The 18342-nt window shown below is 45.2% G+C and overlaps 1 protein-coding gene across 1 annotated transcript in view; it reads left to right on the forward strand.

Annotated features, from left to right (window-relative positions):
• Window positions 1-11833: 11833 nt before the first annotated feature.
• Window positions 11834-18342, forward strand: part of BMP6 (bone morphogenetic protein 6) — a 147792-nt gene continuing 141283 nt past the window's right edge. Inside the window, exon 1 of the mRNA XM_059179214.1 lies at window positions 11834-13360. Within this exon, the coding sequence (XP_059035197.1) occupies window positions 12724-13360 (637 nt within the window). The 5' untranslated portion in view covers window positions 11834-12723. The remainder of the gene's footprint in view (window positions 13361-18342) is intronic.

Consider the following 18342-nt stretch of genomic DNA (forward strand, 5'->3'; position numbering starts at 1 on the left):
TATTAGAGAAACCCTCTCGAGAGATATAAAAGCCCTTTCTGGAGAAATAAAAGAACTAAAATCTAACCAAGGTGAAATCAAAAAAGCTATTAATGAGGTGCAATCAAAAATGGAGGCTCTAACTTCTAGGATAAATGAGGCAGAAGAAAGAATTAGTGATATAGAAGACCAAATGACAGAGAATAAAGAAGCTGAGCAAAAGAGGGACAAACAGCTACTGGACCACGAGGGGAGAATTCGAGAGATAAGTGACACCATAAGACGAAACAACATTAGAATAATTGGGATTCCAGAAGAAGAAGAAAATGAGAGGGGAGCAGAAGGTATACTGGAGAGAATTATTGGGGAGAATTTCCCCAATATGGCAAAGGGAACGAGCATCAAAATTCAGGAGGTTCAGAGAACGCCCCTCAAAATCAATAAGAATAGGCCCACACCCCGTCACCTAATAGTAAAATTTACAAGTCTCAATGACAAAGAGAAAATCCTGAAAGCAGCCCGGGAAAAGAAGTCTGTAACATACAATGGTAAAAATATTAGATTGGCAGCTGACTTATCCACAGAGACCTGGCAGGCCAGAAAGAGCTGGCATGATATTTTCAGAGCACTAAACGAGAAAAACATGCAGCCAAGAATACTATATCCAGCTAGGCTATCATTGAAAATAGAAGGAGAGATTAAAAGCTTCCAGGACAAACAACAACTGAAAGAATTTGCAAATACCAAACCAGCTCTACAGGAAATATTGAAAGGGGTCCTCTAAGCAAAGAGAGAGCCTACAAGTGGTAGATCAGAAAGGAACAGAGACCATATACAGTAACAGTCACCTTACAGGCAATACAATGGCACTAAATTCATATCTCTCAATACTTACCCTGAATGTGAATGGGCTAAATGCCCCTGTCAAAAGACACAGGGTATCAGAATGGATTAAAAAACAAAACCCATCTATATGTTGCCTCCAAGAAACACATTTTAAGCCCGAAGACACCTCCAGATTTAAAGTGAGGGGGTGGAAAAGAATTTACCATGCTAATGGACATCAGAAGAAAGCAGGAGTGGCAATCCTTATATCAGATCAATTAGATTTTAAGCCAAAGACTATAATAAGAGATGAGGAAGGACACTATATCATACTCAAAGGGTCTGTCCAACAAGAAGATTTAACAATTTTAAATATCTATGCCCCCAATGTGGGAGCAGCCAACTATATAAACCAATTAATAACAAAATCAAAGAAACACATCAACAATAATACAATAATAGTAGGGGACTTTAACACTCCCCTCACTGAAATAGACAGGTCATCCAAGCAAAAGATCAGCAAGGAAATAAAGGCCTTAAACGACACACTGGACCAGATGGACATCACAGATATATTCAGAGCATTTCATCCCAAAGCAACAGAATACACATTCTTCTCTAGTGCACATGGAACATTCTCCAGAATAGATCACATCCTCGGTCCCAAATCAGGACTCAACCGGTATCAAAAGATTGGGATCATTCCCTGCATATTTTCAGACCACAATGCTCTAAAGCTAGAACTCAACCACAAAAGGAAGTTTGGAAAGAACCCAAATACATGGAGACTAAACAGTATCCTTCTAAAGAATGAATGGGTCAACCGGGAAATTAAAGAAGAATTGAAAAAAATCATGGAAACAAATGATAATGAAAATACAACGGTTCAAAATCTGTGGGACACAACAAAGGCAGTCCTGAGAGGAAAATATATAGCGGTACAAGCCTTTCTCAAGAAACAAGAAAGGTCTCAGGTACACAACCTAACCCTACACCTAAAGGAGCTGGAGAAAGAACAAGAAAGAAACCCTAAGCCCAGCAGGAGAAGAGAAATAATAAAGATCAGAGCAGAAATCAATGAAATAGAAACCAAAAAAACAATAGAACAAATCAACGAAACTAGGAGCTGGTTCTTTGAAAGAATTAATAAAATTGATAAACCCCTGGCCTGACTTATCAAAAAGAAAAGAGAAAGGACCCAAATAAATAAAATCATGAATGAAAGAGGAGAGATCACAACTAACACCAAAGAAATACAAACTATTATAAGAACATACTATGAGCAACTCTACGGCAATAAATTTGACAATCTGGAAGAAATGGATGCATTCCTAGAAACATATAAACTACCACAACTGAACCAGGAAGGAATAGAAAGCCTGAACAGACCCATAACCAGTAAGGAGATTGAAACAGTCATTAAAAATCTCCAAACAAACAAAAGCCCAGGGCCAGACGGCTTCCCGGGGGAATTCTACCAAACATTTAAAGAAGAACTAATTCCTATTCTCCTGAAACTGTTCCAAAAAATAGAAATGGAAGGAAAACTTCCAAACTCATTTTATGAAGCCAGCATCACCTTGATCCCAAAACCAGACAAGGATCCCACCAAAAAAGAGAGCTATAGACCAATATCCTTGATGAACACAGATGCGAAAATACTCAACAAAATACTAGCCAATAGGATTCAACAGTACATTAAAAAGATTATTCACCACGACCAAGTGGGATTTATTCCAGGGCTGCAAGGTTGGTTCAACATCCGCAAATCAGTCAATGTGATACAACACATCAATAAAAGAAAGAACAAGAACCATATGATACTCTCAATAGATGCTGAAAAAGCATTTGACAAAGTACAACATCCCTTCCTGATCAAAACTCTTCAAAGTGTAGGGATAGACGGCACATACCTCAATATCATCAAAGCCATCTATGAAAAACCCACCGCAAATATCATTCTCAATGGAGAAAAACTGAAAGCTTTTCCGCTAAGGTCAGGAACACGGCAGGGATGTCCATTATCACCACTGCTATTCAACATCGTACTAGAGGTCCTAGCCTCAGCAATCAGACAACAAAAGGAAATTAAAGGCATCCAAATCGGCAAAGAAGAAGTCAAATTATCACTCTTCGCAGATGATATGATACTATATGTGGAAAACCCAAAAGACTCCACTCCAAAACTGCTAGAACTTATACAGGAATTCAGTAAAGTGTCAGGATATAAAATCAATGCACAGAAATCAGTTGCATTTCTCTACACCAACAGCAAGACAGAAGAAAGAGATATTAAGGAGTCAATCCCATTTACAATTGCATCCAAAACCATAAGATACCTAGGAATAAACCTAACCAAAGAGACACAGAATCTATACTCAGAAAACTATAAAGTACTCATGAAAGAAATTGAGGAAGACACAAAGAAATGGAAAAATGTTCCATGCTCCTGGATTGGAAGAATAAATATTGTGAAAATGTCTATGCTACCTAAAGCAATCTACACATTTAATGCAATTCCTATCAAAGTACCATCCATCTTTTTCAAAGAAATGGAACAAATAATTCTAAAATTTATATGGAACCAGAAAAGACCTCGAATAGCCAAAGGGATATTGAAAAAGAAAGCCAACGTTGGTGGCATCACAATTCCGGACTTCAAGCTCTATTACAAAGCTGTCATCATCAAGACAGCATGGTACTGGCACAAAAACAGACACATAGATCAATGGAACAGAATAGAGAGCCCAGAAATAGACCCTCAACTCTATGGTCAACTAATCTTCGACAAAGCAGGAAAGAATGTCCAATGGAAAAAAGACAGCCTTTTCAATAAATGGTGCTGGGAAAATTGGACAGCCACATGCAGAAAAATGAAATTGGACCATTTCCTTACACCACACACAAAAATAGACTCAAAATGGATGAAGGACCTCAATGTACGAAAGGAATCCATCAAAATCCTTGAGGAGAACACGGGCAGCAACCTCTTCGACCTCTGCTGCAGCAACATCTTCCTAGGAACAACGCAAAAGGCAAGGGAAGCAAGGGAAAAAATGAACTACTGGGATTTCATCAAGATCAAAAGCTTTTGCACAGCAAAGGAAACAGTTAACAAAATCAAAAGACAACTGACAGAATGGGAGAAGATATTTGCAAACGACATATCAGATAAAGGACTAGTGTCCAGAATCTATAAAGAACTTAGCAAACTCAACACCCAAAGAACAAATAATCCAATCAAGAAATGGGCAGAGGACATGAACAGACATTTCTGCAAAGAAGACATCCAGATGGCGAACAGACACATGAAAAAGTGCTCCATATCACTCAGCATCAGGGAAATACAAATCAAAACCACAATGAGATATCACCTCACACCAGTCAGAATGGCTAAAATCAACAAGTCAGGAAATGACAGATGCTGGCGAGGATGCGGAGAAAGGGGAACCCTCCTACACTGTTGGTGGGAATGCAAGCTGGTGCAGCCACTCTGGAAAACAGCATGGAGGTTCCTCAAAATGTTGAAAATAGAACTGCCCTATGACCCAGCAATTGCACTATTGGGTATTTACCCTAAAGATACAACTGTAGTGATCCAAAGGGGCACATGCACCCGAATGTTTATAGCAGCAATGTCCACAATAGCCAAACTATGGAAAGAACCTAGATGTCCATCAACAGATGAATGGATCAAGAAGATGTGGTATATATACACAATGGAATACTATGCAGCCATCAAAAGAAATGAAATCTTGCCATTTGCAACAACATGGATGGAACTAGAGCGTATCATGCTTAGCGAAATAAGTCAAGCAGAGAAAGACAACTATCATATGATCTCCCTGATATGAGGAAGTGGTGATGCAACATGGAGGCTTAAGTGGGTAGAAGAAGAATAAATGAAACAAGATGGGATTGGGAGGGAGACAAACCATAAGTGACTCTTAATCTCACAAAACAAACTGAGGGTTGCCGGGGGGAGGGGGTTTGGGAGAAGGGGTTGGGATTATGGACATTGGGGAGGGCATGTGATTTGGTGAGTGCTGTGAAGTGTGTAAACCTGGTGATTCACAGACCTGTACCCCTGGGGATAAAAATATATGTTTATAAAAAATAAAAAAATAAATAAAAGCAGCTGTTGTAAAAAGCAAAACAAAACAAAACAAACCCAACCAACCAAACAAAAAAACCTAACTTCAATAATCAATTACAAGTTCTCTGAAAACAAATGAAAGAGCAGAAAGTCTCAGCAAAGAAACAGAAGTTATTAAAAAAAAACTGAAGAGAAGTGTTAGAACTGAAGGAATGCACTTACAGATGTAAAATGCTCACTGGATTAGAATAAAGACACACTTTACTTTCTACAGCAAAGGACATGGCCGAGCCTTAATTCTTTCATCCTAAGATTAAAGCTATAGGAATAATTTTAAAATAAACCCTTTTAGTATGATTTAAAATGTACAGAAAAGTTGCCGAGTTAGTACAGGGAGTTTCTATAAGTCCCACACCCAGTGCATCTGGTTATTAACATCTTACATCATCATGGTGCATTTGTCCCAACTGAGAAACAAATGTTGATCTATTACTATTCACTAAACTCCATATTTTATTCAGATTCCATTAGCTTTTACTTAGTATCCTTTTCATGTGTGTGTGCTCCCATATTCCACCCAGGTAACAGCATTTATAGGAGTCCTTATAATATCAGTGTCAGTGGCCAGACTTCTCAGCTTAGAAGAGATTTTTATCCTCAGAGGTGGAGCTGTTCTATTACTAAATAGGGAATCTTGCTGCAAGCCTGTTAGGGGACTTGTCTTGAAGCTATTCTTGGGAACATACTGTTCATTCTGATCGTCTTTTGTAACATGGATGCTGATGGAGATGGGTTATTTAAGATCCCTCAGGCCACTCCTTACCACTCAGTGTATTAACCCACAGTCACCAGGACATGAATGCTCTTCCCCTCCATCCACAACAATTCCCACTGCTGCCCCAGGCCTTGTGCAATAGGGGAAGCCATGCTTTGCTGGCGCCATACATGGGAAGAAAGTGTTGGCATGACTTGTTTCTCCATGCAAGAGGCATTGGGGGTCTACCTCCAAAATATGTCCGGAATCCAACCACTTTTCTCTCTCCATTGTTTCCATATGAGCTCCCCTTTGAGCCACCATTATCTCCTGCCTGACCATTAATGAAAAATTCTTTCCTAGTCCTTCTGATTCTGGCCTGGCCACTCTGTAGTACATTCTCAACACAGTGGCTTAGGAGGTTCATGTCACTCTGCTCCAAACCATCCAATGACCTTCCTTCTTGTGCTTGTCCTTGTTGATGTCATTGTTATTGGTGGTAGTGGCTTTTGATTGTTCTTTAGTCAAACCTTTTATTGTAGTATAACAAAATATATACAGAAAAGTGTACGAATTATATGTTTGCCACTCAATGAATTGTCATAATTGACCACTCCTGGGTAACTACCATCCAAGGAAAGAAATAAGCCAACTCTTGGGAACCCCTCTTTGATTTCATTCAAAAGTTATTCCTACTCTTCTCCCCAAAGGTAACCACTGACTTGTCATCTAGATTAGTTTAGTCAGTATAGTCTATTTCTGAATTTCACATAAGTAGAATTACAGTATGTATTCTTTTGCATCTGCAGTCCTCTCAGCTTTGTGAGATTTGTCTATCTTCTGTTTTTTTGAAATCTGAATACTTGACAAGGATGCCCAGGGCCCTATGCCACCTTGGCCTCTAATTCCCACCCTTCTTCACATTCTGTCATAAGTTCCTATTAGTATCTCCTCTCATTTCCTCTGCCCTAGCCTTGCTGGCTCCTTTTTCTTCCTCATATTTACCATATGTGTCCCTACCTCAGCGCCTTTGCACTTACTGTTTTTACTGCTGGGGAAGCTCTTTCTCTAGGTATCATCATGACTGGCTCTCTTTACTGTGACATGCCTTTATGCAAGTGCTACCTTCTCAGTGAAGACTTGTCAGGTGACCACCCACATACTTTCTACCCCTCTTCTTGGTCTGATTTTTTTTTTCCATAGCACTTACCAACATACTATATACATATTAGTTTCCATTGTTGGGAAACAAAATACCACAAACGTAGTGGTTTAAAACAATCAAACTTATCCCATAGTTGCGTAGGTTGAAAGTCCATTAGGCTTGGCTACTTTCTCTGCCCTTGGTCCCACCGCCAAAATCAAGCTGTCAACTGCCTAGGGGCTCTTGTTTGGGAATCTCCGGATGAGAATCCACTTCCAGGCTTGTTCACATTTTAGCCAGAATTCAGAGTCAAGACCGAGGTCACTCTTCTAGCCAGCTGTTGGCTAAGGTTCTCACTCAGGTTCTAGAGGCCACCTGCATTCCTGGGCTTGTGCCCTTGCACCGTCAAAGTCAGGAAAGACAGATTGAGTCCCTCTCAGGCTGCTACATCTCTTCTGCCTTACTTTTCTGCTTTTAAGGATCCTAGTGATTACATTAGGCCCACTTGGATAATCCAGGATAATCTTCCCAATTTATCACCACCTGTTTTGCAATCTTAATCCCACCTGCCACATAAGGTCATATACTTGCAGGTATAACCCTACAGGTAAGAATCATGGAGACAACATCCTGCCTACCATAGTATATTTTCTTAGTTGTCTCACTGATTGTTCATCTCCCCTCTTCTAGAATCTATGAGGGCAGGGATTTTGGACTGTCTGACACATACTAGGCATGCAAATATTTGTTGAAAGAAAGAATGAATGAAGTCTGGGTGATTAATGTCAACATCTGCCTTCTGGTTATTAACCATTGGTGCGCATCTTCGTAGACTCTCTCTTCTTCTTTTAGAGATGGTCTTGGCTTTTGCTTCAATCTGATTTTACCCAGGCAGTGTGGTTTTCCCCGGTCCCCAACACCATTGCTTACAGTGCAGCACGATAATGTCATATTTTCATGGAGCCTCCCAGTTGCCACAGGAGACACATGCAGGACATGGGTTACAAAGAGGACCACAGAATGGAGTGAAACTCTGAGGCCAGCACGGGCTGTGGAGCCTCAGGCCCTCCCCAGCAGAGCCAAGTGTCCAATGATTTCTTGGAACAGAACTCTTCAGGGACAGTCGAACTAGTCATGGAAATGTCTTAAGCATTGTTTTGCTCAGTTAAAAAAAAAATTAAGACTAAGTCTGCACATGTCCTTTATCCAATGAAACATTTAAAAACCATTTAATCATTCAGATGTTTCTGAAGACTCTGTTGCTTAATATTATGTAGACAGGCTAAATTCTAGGACGATAAAGATCTGAGCTTGGCCAAAAATTGGAAAGCACACACAAGTAACAGATTTGCCATTTGGGTTACAGTGTGGAAAAAAAAGTCTCTGGAAACAGATTTATGTATTAGTTTTTCACTTTGCCACCAGATGTCCTTCACGAGTAGGAAAATATGATGGCTCGAATGATATTTTGAAGTGGGAATGCCCAGCATTTTTGAATAGTTGACAGAGAAAGGAAAGTGTGAGTGAATGTAACTGCTAGCACAGACTTTTGGATGAGACACGTGTTTTGAAGGCTGCCCTATAGGTGTAGCTTTCAGAAGCAATATTTAACTCAAATTTTCATCTCTCGCACTCTGCAAACATTTACTCACCGTATTCTCTTTTCATTCAACTCCAAATCGGTATTTTTGAAATCAGAGCCTATTATTCTATTTCGAAATTAATATTAAGAAATAATCAAATCCTCACACAAATATTAGAGATTATAATGTAGTATTTGAAGTGGAGTTTTCCAAGGATTCAAGGTGATTGGACCTCAGGCTTTTTTGACACAAGAACAACGTGGGCTGTGACACTTACATTCATTCTAAAAGCAGCCTGCTTGCATCTGCAAGACCGTTGATAGGGGACAATGTGTGATTTAGGACAAAACCAAAGGCGGTAATTGCAGTTTATTGGTAACAATAGAATTCCAAAGGAAGTGTGGAGTATAGGATATTTAAATTAATAAACAGCATCTTTTAAAAATAGAAATCATTTGACCATGTGTATTTTAAATGTATAACAGAGCTCCTCGTAAAGGAAACAAGAAGAACTGCTGTTTTAAAGAATTTGTTTTGTGAATTACCCTGTGCATTAATAACACCTAGGGACGGGCTTCTTACCCTCGCCTCAGTGTCACTGAAGTCAGGGGATAAACTTTATGTGCTTTATGGTGAGGGGTTCCTCATTCCTTCATTAAATGGGCGGGAGTGGGACAGGCAACCCATTTCCAGAAAACTGAAGGCCATCTGCATGAGATGTCAGCCAAGCAACCAGATGTTTGATGTGGATTGGCTCCCACATCCGGCTTCTTGACCGAATTCCTCCTCTTTCCACCCAGATGCTTTGGAGACACATACAGGGAACTTAATGAAGCTTGTTCCGGGCGCAGAGGAAGGGGTGGTAATATTTTCGCATCCTGCAGGGGGCGAAGTTACCTCTGATTTTTCTCCAGTCTGGTCACGCATTTCCAGCAGACTCCAAAGCCAAACCTGCTTCTCTCCCTTCACCCCATCCCTCCTGAATTACATCTGGACTTTGTCCAGCTCTCCGAGACTTCTCAGGGGCTGCTGGGGAGGGGTCAGAGAAGCGGGGAGTGGGGGAGGTGCTGGGTTAGAGATTCTTAGCCACCCAGGATTCCAGCTGTCTTGGAAAAGCAGAGGTCCCAATTATGAGGTTAGAAAAACTTGACAACTGCATCTCTTTATCCCCCTTTGCCCCAGTATCCAGGCCAAGAGGGTCTCCCAATGTTTTCCAGCCAACATGTGCCCCTGTTGGGAGTGGTAGGGACACGAGGAGAGCATACCCTCTTTTGTGGCCCTCAGTTGAATGTCCCTTATGAGCACTGTCATGTTGCATTTCACATATTTTCCCTCTGGCTCTTACGAGACTTGGGTGCTATTGTGTTCGTCTTTTCGGGGCACCCTCAACACCTTTCTCTAGCACTATTCCTCCCCAGGAACTGAGAGGCCTCTTGATGGGGATGGGAGGCTCATGGTCGACCTGTATCAGGGCTATTGCTCAAATGCTTGATCAAGAGTCATTAAGTGCCATTTTTGACCCATGTCATAAGGTCCATCTACTTCTAAACAAGTATTTAAGAAAAGGGGAAGATAGTATGTGTGTACGCCTGTGTGTTCTCCACTTGCTCCTATGTGCACAGACAATACGTGCACATCTAATAGATGGGCCACAATTTATTTTTGTGTTTTCAACAGCACAGTCCTACCCAGGTGCCCTTGTCTACACTCAGGGTTTTACCATTTTTCAGAGCTTTCCCCCTGCCCTAAAAGGTTGGAGATGCTTTTACTCTGCGTCTGTATCATATCACTAGAGGTCTTAAGATGGAGGTGTGACTGCGTTTGCGAAGGGAGAAGGATCTTGGTAGGAAGCCTACATATACTTACTTGCAAAGATTTCAGGTCTTTTGATCAAGACTCTTGGCTGCTGTGATTTTATGTACTGCAGTGATTTTTTATGCCCAAACAAGTCCCATAGAGAAGAAAGAAGTGATAGAGGCTTTTGAATTCTAAGGATCCTGGCATGCCAGACCAAGAGTGATATATTTTCTTTTCACAAGGAAAGAATCCCTGCTCAAGACCCATCTTCTGTGTTGCTGAAGCTATGTTACCCGAGGTTCACGGCTTCAGACCTTTGTAGGACTAAAGACTTTACTCGTAGAAGTAAATCTGAGTTAAGAAATTAAATCTGTAGAATTAAAGACTAAAGGATCACTGTGTTTGAGCTGAGAGAGAGCCAGAAAGAGCAGTCCAATGGGTGGGTAAGGGGCGGGGAGGTGAAGACCCTTCCCAGTGAAAAATAGATCCTTTGAAATAAGACAGAAATGCTTATCAGATTTTGATCAGCAGAAACCCCATGATTTCATAAGTCCATGAATCCCACAGTTTATATCTTTCCAGACTGGCTCAGAAATGCCTTGGATTATGAACTAAGAAGGCCAGTGCAGGTTTTATTTTCAAACCCGCACATTTTTCACCAAGTAAAAGATCCTAGTATTTTAAGTGAATTTGTGTGTAGGCTCTGTAGATTCCTGGGCATTCTTGGATAATATGAGAGCAGGTGGCTTTGCATCCTGAATGGCTTATGGTGGTGGTGTCTGGGTAGAGGTGTCCCTCTCTGTGACTGAGAAGTGTGCCTGTCAGGTAAACTGTGTCTTCTATGCTTGATCTTGTCTAATGCTGCCGGCAACTTTTTGGCACCCCTAGTGGAACATGGGAACATGCCAAGCCGCTACCTGAGTAGGAATTTTCTATACCACCTCTCCCCAAAATTTATCTATCTAGCATCATGAAAGCTCTATTGTATTTCAACACATTAAAATGAAAAGTTAACAGAAAGCCTGGAGATGCACTGAAATATTTCCAAGAAAAGTAAGTAGCAGGTGGCTACTATATTACCTAATTACCCCTTTTCTTTAAGGTGCTAGATTAAGAAGGCAAGCCAAAGCTGATCTGAAGAGATAAATCAACGTGTTTGGCCCCAAATCCCCAGGACGCCGGCTCGGGTTTACATTGGGCCCTCTTTGTGGCCTGTTTGTGAGCAGCTTCTCGGAGGGTGTGTCCCAGCTTCGCGCAGCTGCCTTTGAGAGTCACGAGTCCGCCTCTATTACAACTGTCAAGAGACACCAAGAACTAGAAACTACTCCTGCTGTTCCTCTGTGAATACAGGTGGCACTGCGTTTGCTTTTATTTAGTTAAATCATCAATTCGGGCCTTTTACGTGATTGTAAAAGAGACAGGCTTACATTGGGGTGTTGATTAGATCGTCTTTACTAGCGATGACCTCCTCGCCTTTGCTACCTCGCGCCTACTTTTGGTGCCTCCAAGAATTCTCTGTGCTTGAAACCTACGCGCGGCCGAGGCACGCCTCCCTGGAGAGGGAGGGTGAAAGAAGGGGGCGGGCCTATTTAAATGCAGGCGAGGGCTGCCTCTTCATTGGCTGCCAAGCTGTCTGTTACCCAAGAGGGCAGGGACTCTCGGGGGCTGGAGTGCGGTACCTGAGCGAGACGCGCACCAGAAAGCCCACGTTGGCCGCTGCGGGGAGCGCAGCGCCGAGAGGCGGGAGACTCCGAATTCCCGCGCGGTTGCCGCGGTCACTGCTCCGCGCGCGGGTCCTGTTCCCTCCGGTCCTGTCTGCGAGCGGTGTTTGCGGGGCAGCCGGGAGAGCTCTAAACGGAAAGCAAGATCCTTGCCGCCTCCCCTTGGGGGTTCTAGCAGCGCGCGGAGATTCTGGGGGGCAGCGACAGTACCCGAGGGCGGAGAGGCGCGGAGTTTGTGAGCGGAAAGGAAGTTAAGCCTCGCGGAGAAGACTGGCATCTCGGGACGCCTTGTCGCCTCAGCCTGGGCCCCACGGCGGAGTAAACTTCTCGGCGGCTGTGCGAGCCAAGGAGAGGCGTGCGCGGGGATGATGCCGGGCATCTCCCCCAGCTGGTGAGCCGCCCCGCCGCCCCGGCTCCCACTCAGCGGTCCGGGAGGGAGCGGGACAACGCACGTGCGCGGGCAGCGAGGCCCGGGAGTGACCGCGCCGTGACCCGCCCAGGGGCGAGGGCGCGGGCTGCAGCGCAGCCGGGACTCGGACGCACCTGGCCTGGACCTTGCGCCTCTCGAGACCTGCGCCGGAGTGTGGGGCTCCTCTCCGAGTGGTTCTCCGTGTGATCTCCCCCCTCTCCTCTCCTCCAGCCTGGGCAACTGGGGGCGCCCCAGAGGACGATGAGAGATAAGGACTGAGGGCCAGGAAAGGGAAGCGAGCCCGCCGAGAGGTGGCGGGGGCTGCTCACACCAAGGGCCACAGCGGCCGCGCTCCGGCCTCGCTCCGCCGCTCCACGCCTCGCGGGGCCCGCGGGGCCAGTCCGGCCGGGCGGGGATGCTGGGGCAGAGGGCGCAGTGGCTGTGCTGGTGGTGGGGGCTGCTGTGCAGTTGCTGCGGGCCCCCGCCGCTTCGGCCGCCCCTGCCCGCCGCCGCCGCCGCCGCCGGCGGGGGGGCGCTGCTGGGGGACGGCGGGAGCCCGGGCCACGCGGAGCAGCAGCCGCCGCCGCCGCCACAGTCCTCCTCCTCCGGCTTCCTCTACCGGCGGCTCAAGACGCACGAGAAGCGCGAGATGCAGAAGGAGATCCTCTCGGTGCTGGGGCTCCCCCACCGGCCCCGACCCCTGCACGGCCTCCAGCAGCCGCAGCCCGCTGCGCTCCCTCAGCAGCAGCCTCGCGGGGACCCCCCTCCCGGACGGCTAAAGTCTGCGCCCCTCTTCATGCTGGATCTGTACAACGCCCTGGCCGCGGACGACGATGAAGACTGGGCGTCGGGGGAGGAGAGGCGGCAGCATGGGCCCCACGGAGGGGTAGGCTTGTCCCAGCAACGGCAGCCGCCCCCAGGCGCGCCGCCCCGGGTCAACGGCAAGAGCCTCCTGGCCGCGGGACCGGGCGGCGGCGCGTCCCCACTGACTAGCGCGCAGGACAGCGCCTTCCTCAACGACGCGGACATGGTCATGAGCTTTGTGAACCTGGGTAAGGATCTGGGGTAGCGTAGTGGCGAAAACACTCTCCCCATAACGGGCTCTCGGGCCCGGGGAGGGAGGCGAGAGGGTGGAGGAGACCCTGGCACGCGGGGCGCGGCAGACGCGGCGGAGACACCAGGGCAGGCTGCGCTCCCGCCACCTGCGGCGGGGTGGGCTGCACGTGCGCTTCCCCGCGCCTCCCGCCGGGCTGCGCGCTGGGGCTGCCGGACGCCGCGGGCGGGATGGGGCGCGCCGGGCCGTGGGGCTCTCGGACTGTGGCGTCCGGGCGTACTCCGCGCTTTTTCCAGTAATGCGGGGGCCAGGTTAACTCGGTTTGAGCAGAAAAGTCCCGCCCAAGTGTAGCCATCTGGGAAGGAGAAGTCTTCAGCACTCTTTCCCCTCCTGATTTCTTTTGCACCCTTAAAGCTCTGAGTGCCAGTTCCCCCAACGGGATTTTTAGGGAATCTGATAGCAACTGAGAACTTTGGAAAGTTGACGCGATTGTGTTAAGTGGTATCCATGGAATCGGGGGAGGAGGGTTGCAGAGGACGGTGCCAAAAGAACCTCGGAAGGTATGCCAGACGGGGTTCGCGTGGGTTTGGGACCAGATCCCCAGCACAGTAGGGGTATCCCATCCAGGATCTTAGTTCACATGCCTTTGGCGGGTGCCCCCAAAGGCTGAACTCCCGATCACTGCTGCCGGAGCTGCACGGGCAGAGAAAGGGTGCGGGTTAGGGGCCGGGGTTGGGCGCTGAGCTGGTCTGAACTGGTTGCTAGGCAACAGAATGGAAATTCAAGGGCGGCTAAATCGGGCTCTGCCACAAATGTTCTGTGGCAAACCCGGACGGAGTCACATAGCCCTTTTCCCTCGAGTTTTCTCATTTGTAAATGAGAATGGTGTAGGCAAGACTTTTTTTTTTTTTTTTTTTTAAAGGATCAGTGCCTCTGATTTGTGCTACTCTTCATTCATAAACTGACTCAGCTTAGCGTAGACAAAGGGATGTAGGGGACACGTTCTTCGCGGGCAGAAATGGGGGCGCCTGCCGTAGCCACGTCAGGGGTGGGTCTCCGCGGACTTCCTTTCCCGTGTGAGACGTGTGGCCCTGCCCAGGCCCCAAAGTAGGTTACCAGACAATTGTCAAAGCCACGTCAAAGATGTCTGTCATTGGACATTATTTGCTTGAATGATTACTATGTAAGATAGTTCAGGGAGTTCTTTACAAATACATCTATTGGATGATTCTCAACTCTGCTGGGATTTGGGGGAAGGAAGGAGCGGGTGCTCAAGAGGGAGGTCCGATTGCATCCAACTGGTACGGAAAGCCTCCTGGGAAATTCATGAAACAGAATCTCACAGAGAGCGGAGGCTCAAGGCCTGCCAGTCTTGCTACTACAGTGCCAGGAGTTCCAATGGGTAAGAATTTTCATCATTGATTGGAACCAAATCCAAGGTTGAGGCCCCTCCAGGAAGCATTCTAAGGACTCTCATAGCTGTCAATACAGTCTGCCTGGGGGAGGGGAGGGGCAGCGCAGAGGGCCAGGGCTCTTCCTCTTTTCTGTTGCTTCTGGCTTAGTGAATTCCACCTATTCCATCCGCCTCCTCTGTTTCCTGACAGCCTTGGCTCTTGGGGTAGTCCCAACGTAGACAAAGTGGAGGACAAAGGGTCCTTCTGGCTCTTTCACTGAGAATCATTTAGTCTCCCAGAGAACTGTGCCTGGGCTTAGTCCACGGTTCCGACCTTGGCTGTCCATTAGCATCACCTGGGGACACTTAAAGAACTAAAGGATACTGGGGCTGCTCCCTGGAGCAATTAAGTCAGAGTCTTTGAGAGTGGGCTCTGGCATCTTTTAAGTGTCTTTGGTTTTTCTAATGTGCCACCACGGTCAAGAAATACATGACAAGAAATCAGATCATCCCAGTAAGCGTTCAGGAGCAATGCTTCCTTATGTCAGTAGCTCCCAAAGGTTACTGCACATTACAATCACCTCCGGGGGGAGGGGGGCTTTTAAAAACCCAGATGTTGTAACCGTACCTTGTATCAATTACACCAGAATGTGTGGGCTGGAAGGCAGGTGTCCATAGTTGTAAGGATTGCTCATGTGGATCCAGTGTTCGGGAGCCACTGCCTGCGGTGGTATTTGAAATTGTTAGAGTTGGCTTGAGGCAAAATTTGTAAAGGATGGTGACATTTACTGTGTTTAATGACCTCTACATTCTCCTTGTTTCTTGCTTGTCTGACCTTTTGGGTCTACAGGTACACAGTGGTTCTGAGTCACACTGCTTGAAGCTGGTTGTCAACTAATCCCGTTAAGGTGATGATCTAACTTACATTTCTCATAAGGGAAAACTTCAAGGTCCAAAAAATAAACACCGAAAAATTTCCAAGAGAATTCAACAGGCATGTCAGCTCAGGCCTGGGACGGGCTGATGTGGAACTGGAAGAGATTCCTGGGTGGGAAACTGCCCCAAGCGCCTCCTGTCATAGCGCTGGGCTTTCTGACTGTGCGTTGTCGCGGTCTGTAGGTCCAGCCCCGGACTCCACATGGGCAGTTAGGGGGGGAACCTTCAGGTAAGTAGAATCCAAGTCACAAGCCATTCCACCTGCCAGTGCCACAGTTCTATTTAATCTTAATGCATTTAGCAGTAGGAAAGAGGATTTCAGAACGAGAGGCTAAAATGTGATAAAATCTGATTATCATGGCTCTGAGCCTAAGGACAGTTCATTTGAAGAAAGTAATTGCTTAGGATGTTGGGAGTATTCTGCTGATTTCCACCTCCATGGCATGTTAGCAGGCTGTATTACCTGACTCATTAAAGAACCTGCAGAAAGATACATGTTTTCAACTACATTTACACCTGGTAGTTACAGAAATAAACTGAAAGTATAAGAGAATGTGATACATAGTTTTAACCCCCCCCACACACACACACCCAAGGGAGAATAATTTATTCATGAAATACATCTGAAACACACTGAGCCTTCTCAGCTTGATTTCAGGAAGTAGAATCAACAGAATTAAGTTTCTCCCACATATCCCAAATGCTGGTTGTTTGATGTTGATGTTGACTGTTCGAAACTCTCTGTGTGAATAGGCTGGACATGTGTAACCTCCTTAGCGCTGACAGGCTAGTGTGCGGGGTGCATTCAGTCGGGGCCCCAGATGCCATTTTCTACTTGTTTGCTAATGCTGCAAATGTCTTGGCAGTCTAATAAGCAGGCCGGCCAATTTGGGGATCTCGGAGAAGTATCCTGAAATATCGTTTAGGTCTTAAAATTCGCCTGCTTAGAGAAGCCTTTTTGACCGTCCCTACCCATTCTTTACCATCACAGAATGCTGCTGCTTTTCCTGGGTGCACAGATCACAAAAAGAATGTGTATTTTTTTTTTTTTCTTTAAAATTTGCTTACTCACTTATCATCTCTCTTTGGGTGGCAGCCTCAAAAGGCAACCAGGCTTTATCCACCATTGAAGCCTACATCTTAATATCATACTGAGCACATGGAAAGATGTGTAATAAAGATTGAATTGATGAAAAAGACCTATCCTTCACTTAAAATTCATATTTCACTAGTCTGGAAAGTCTGATCACTTAGAAATGGCATACCTGATTTCTGTGAAGTCAAAGACATTTGAAGAGAAGACCTTTAGGACATTTTGGTTAATGGTGTCTGATGTATACCCTAATACTTTATTAATATACCTGTTTTTAAATTAGTTACCCATATGTATATTTCTAATGTGCATCACCCTCGAGAGTAGTGCAAAGGTTTCTTTAAATCTCTGCATTTCAGACTTCATTTAGGTTGAATTAATGAAGTGTTGATCTCTAGATGCTAGGGTAAAAATGAAATAACTCAAAATATGCTCAGAAAGGGGAATCAGTATGTATTAGTACAAGAAACAAGAAACTTATTGTACTAAAAATACTGGAAATCTTCTGAACAAAATTACCCTTAGGAAACATAAATTAGAAGAAAAATGGAATCTTCCCTACTTGTATTTGTAACCAGATACACTATACTGTCTTTTTCTCATAAACATAGGGATCAGTGGTACTATTTTTCATGGGGGTTGCCTCTACTTAACGAAGATTTTTGTTAGCAGAAAATAAATCCCTGCCTGCAGGCTACTCACAGCAAATATAATTTGGAGAATTTGTTGCAAGAGTGTGGTTCAAAGGAACAGTGAATGTTTTAAAGAAATTTCGCGTAGTAAATGTGAAATTCAGTGGTATTCCAACAACAAAAAAAAGTTGTACAAAGTGTCCTTAAACTCAGATCAAAGGGCAAGCAGATATCATTGTTTAGACTTGAGATGGTGTTTCCTCTGGTTGTCCTTCTAAGAATGGGTATAAATCCTTTTTAAATGTGCTGAATCATGCTTAGTTCCTCTACTTAAGAGCTTACCTCTGATTAGCATGGAGGAAGGGTTCTTACTGATAGAAAAAAAAAAAATCTGTAGCGGGGGAAGGGGAGCAGGACAACAAGGTTCAGAACTCAGTATATTACTCAATATGCCCTCGCTGTTTTCAGAGTTGAGTGACTTTAAATGTTGGATTTCAAAGTAATATTTTACTTGAATCCAGGGATGAGTGGATGCATGCTGGGTGTCAAAGGTGGCTAGCAGACTCTCAGAGATGATCGCTCTGTTGTCCTGGCTCCCCCTCTGTTGAAGGAGCTGAGTTAGAAAAGGATCACAAAGAGCATACAATTTCTTGGACGATTCACCAGCGTTCTCTAATTTTTCACAACGGTCCTTCGCTCTCTGCCTCCCGTTCTGTAGGTGAAAATGAATTAGTCCAGAGAATCCTTTTCTTCCCCTTCATATAAAGGCAGTACAGTTTTCTGTTGTGAGCCTCGTTCTGCCTTTCCCCCTCTCTCCAATTGTTTGAATTTTAGTCACCTCCTATTCTTTGGCGCTTCCAGCGGTGGGAAGGAAAGCAGGCAATAGGGAGTTTAGTCAGACAACTGTGTTCCTGACTAGAAGCTTC

Source organism: Mustela lutreola, chromosome 6, assembly GCF_030435805.1.
Source record: "Mustela lutreola isolate mMusLut2 chromosome 6, mMusLut2.pri, whole genome shotgun sequence".
Lineage (NCBI taxonomy): Eukaryota > Metazoa > Chordata > Mammalia > Carnivora > Mustelidae > Mustela > Mustela lutreola.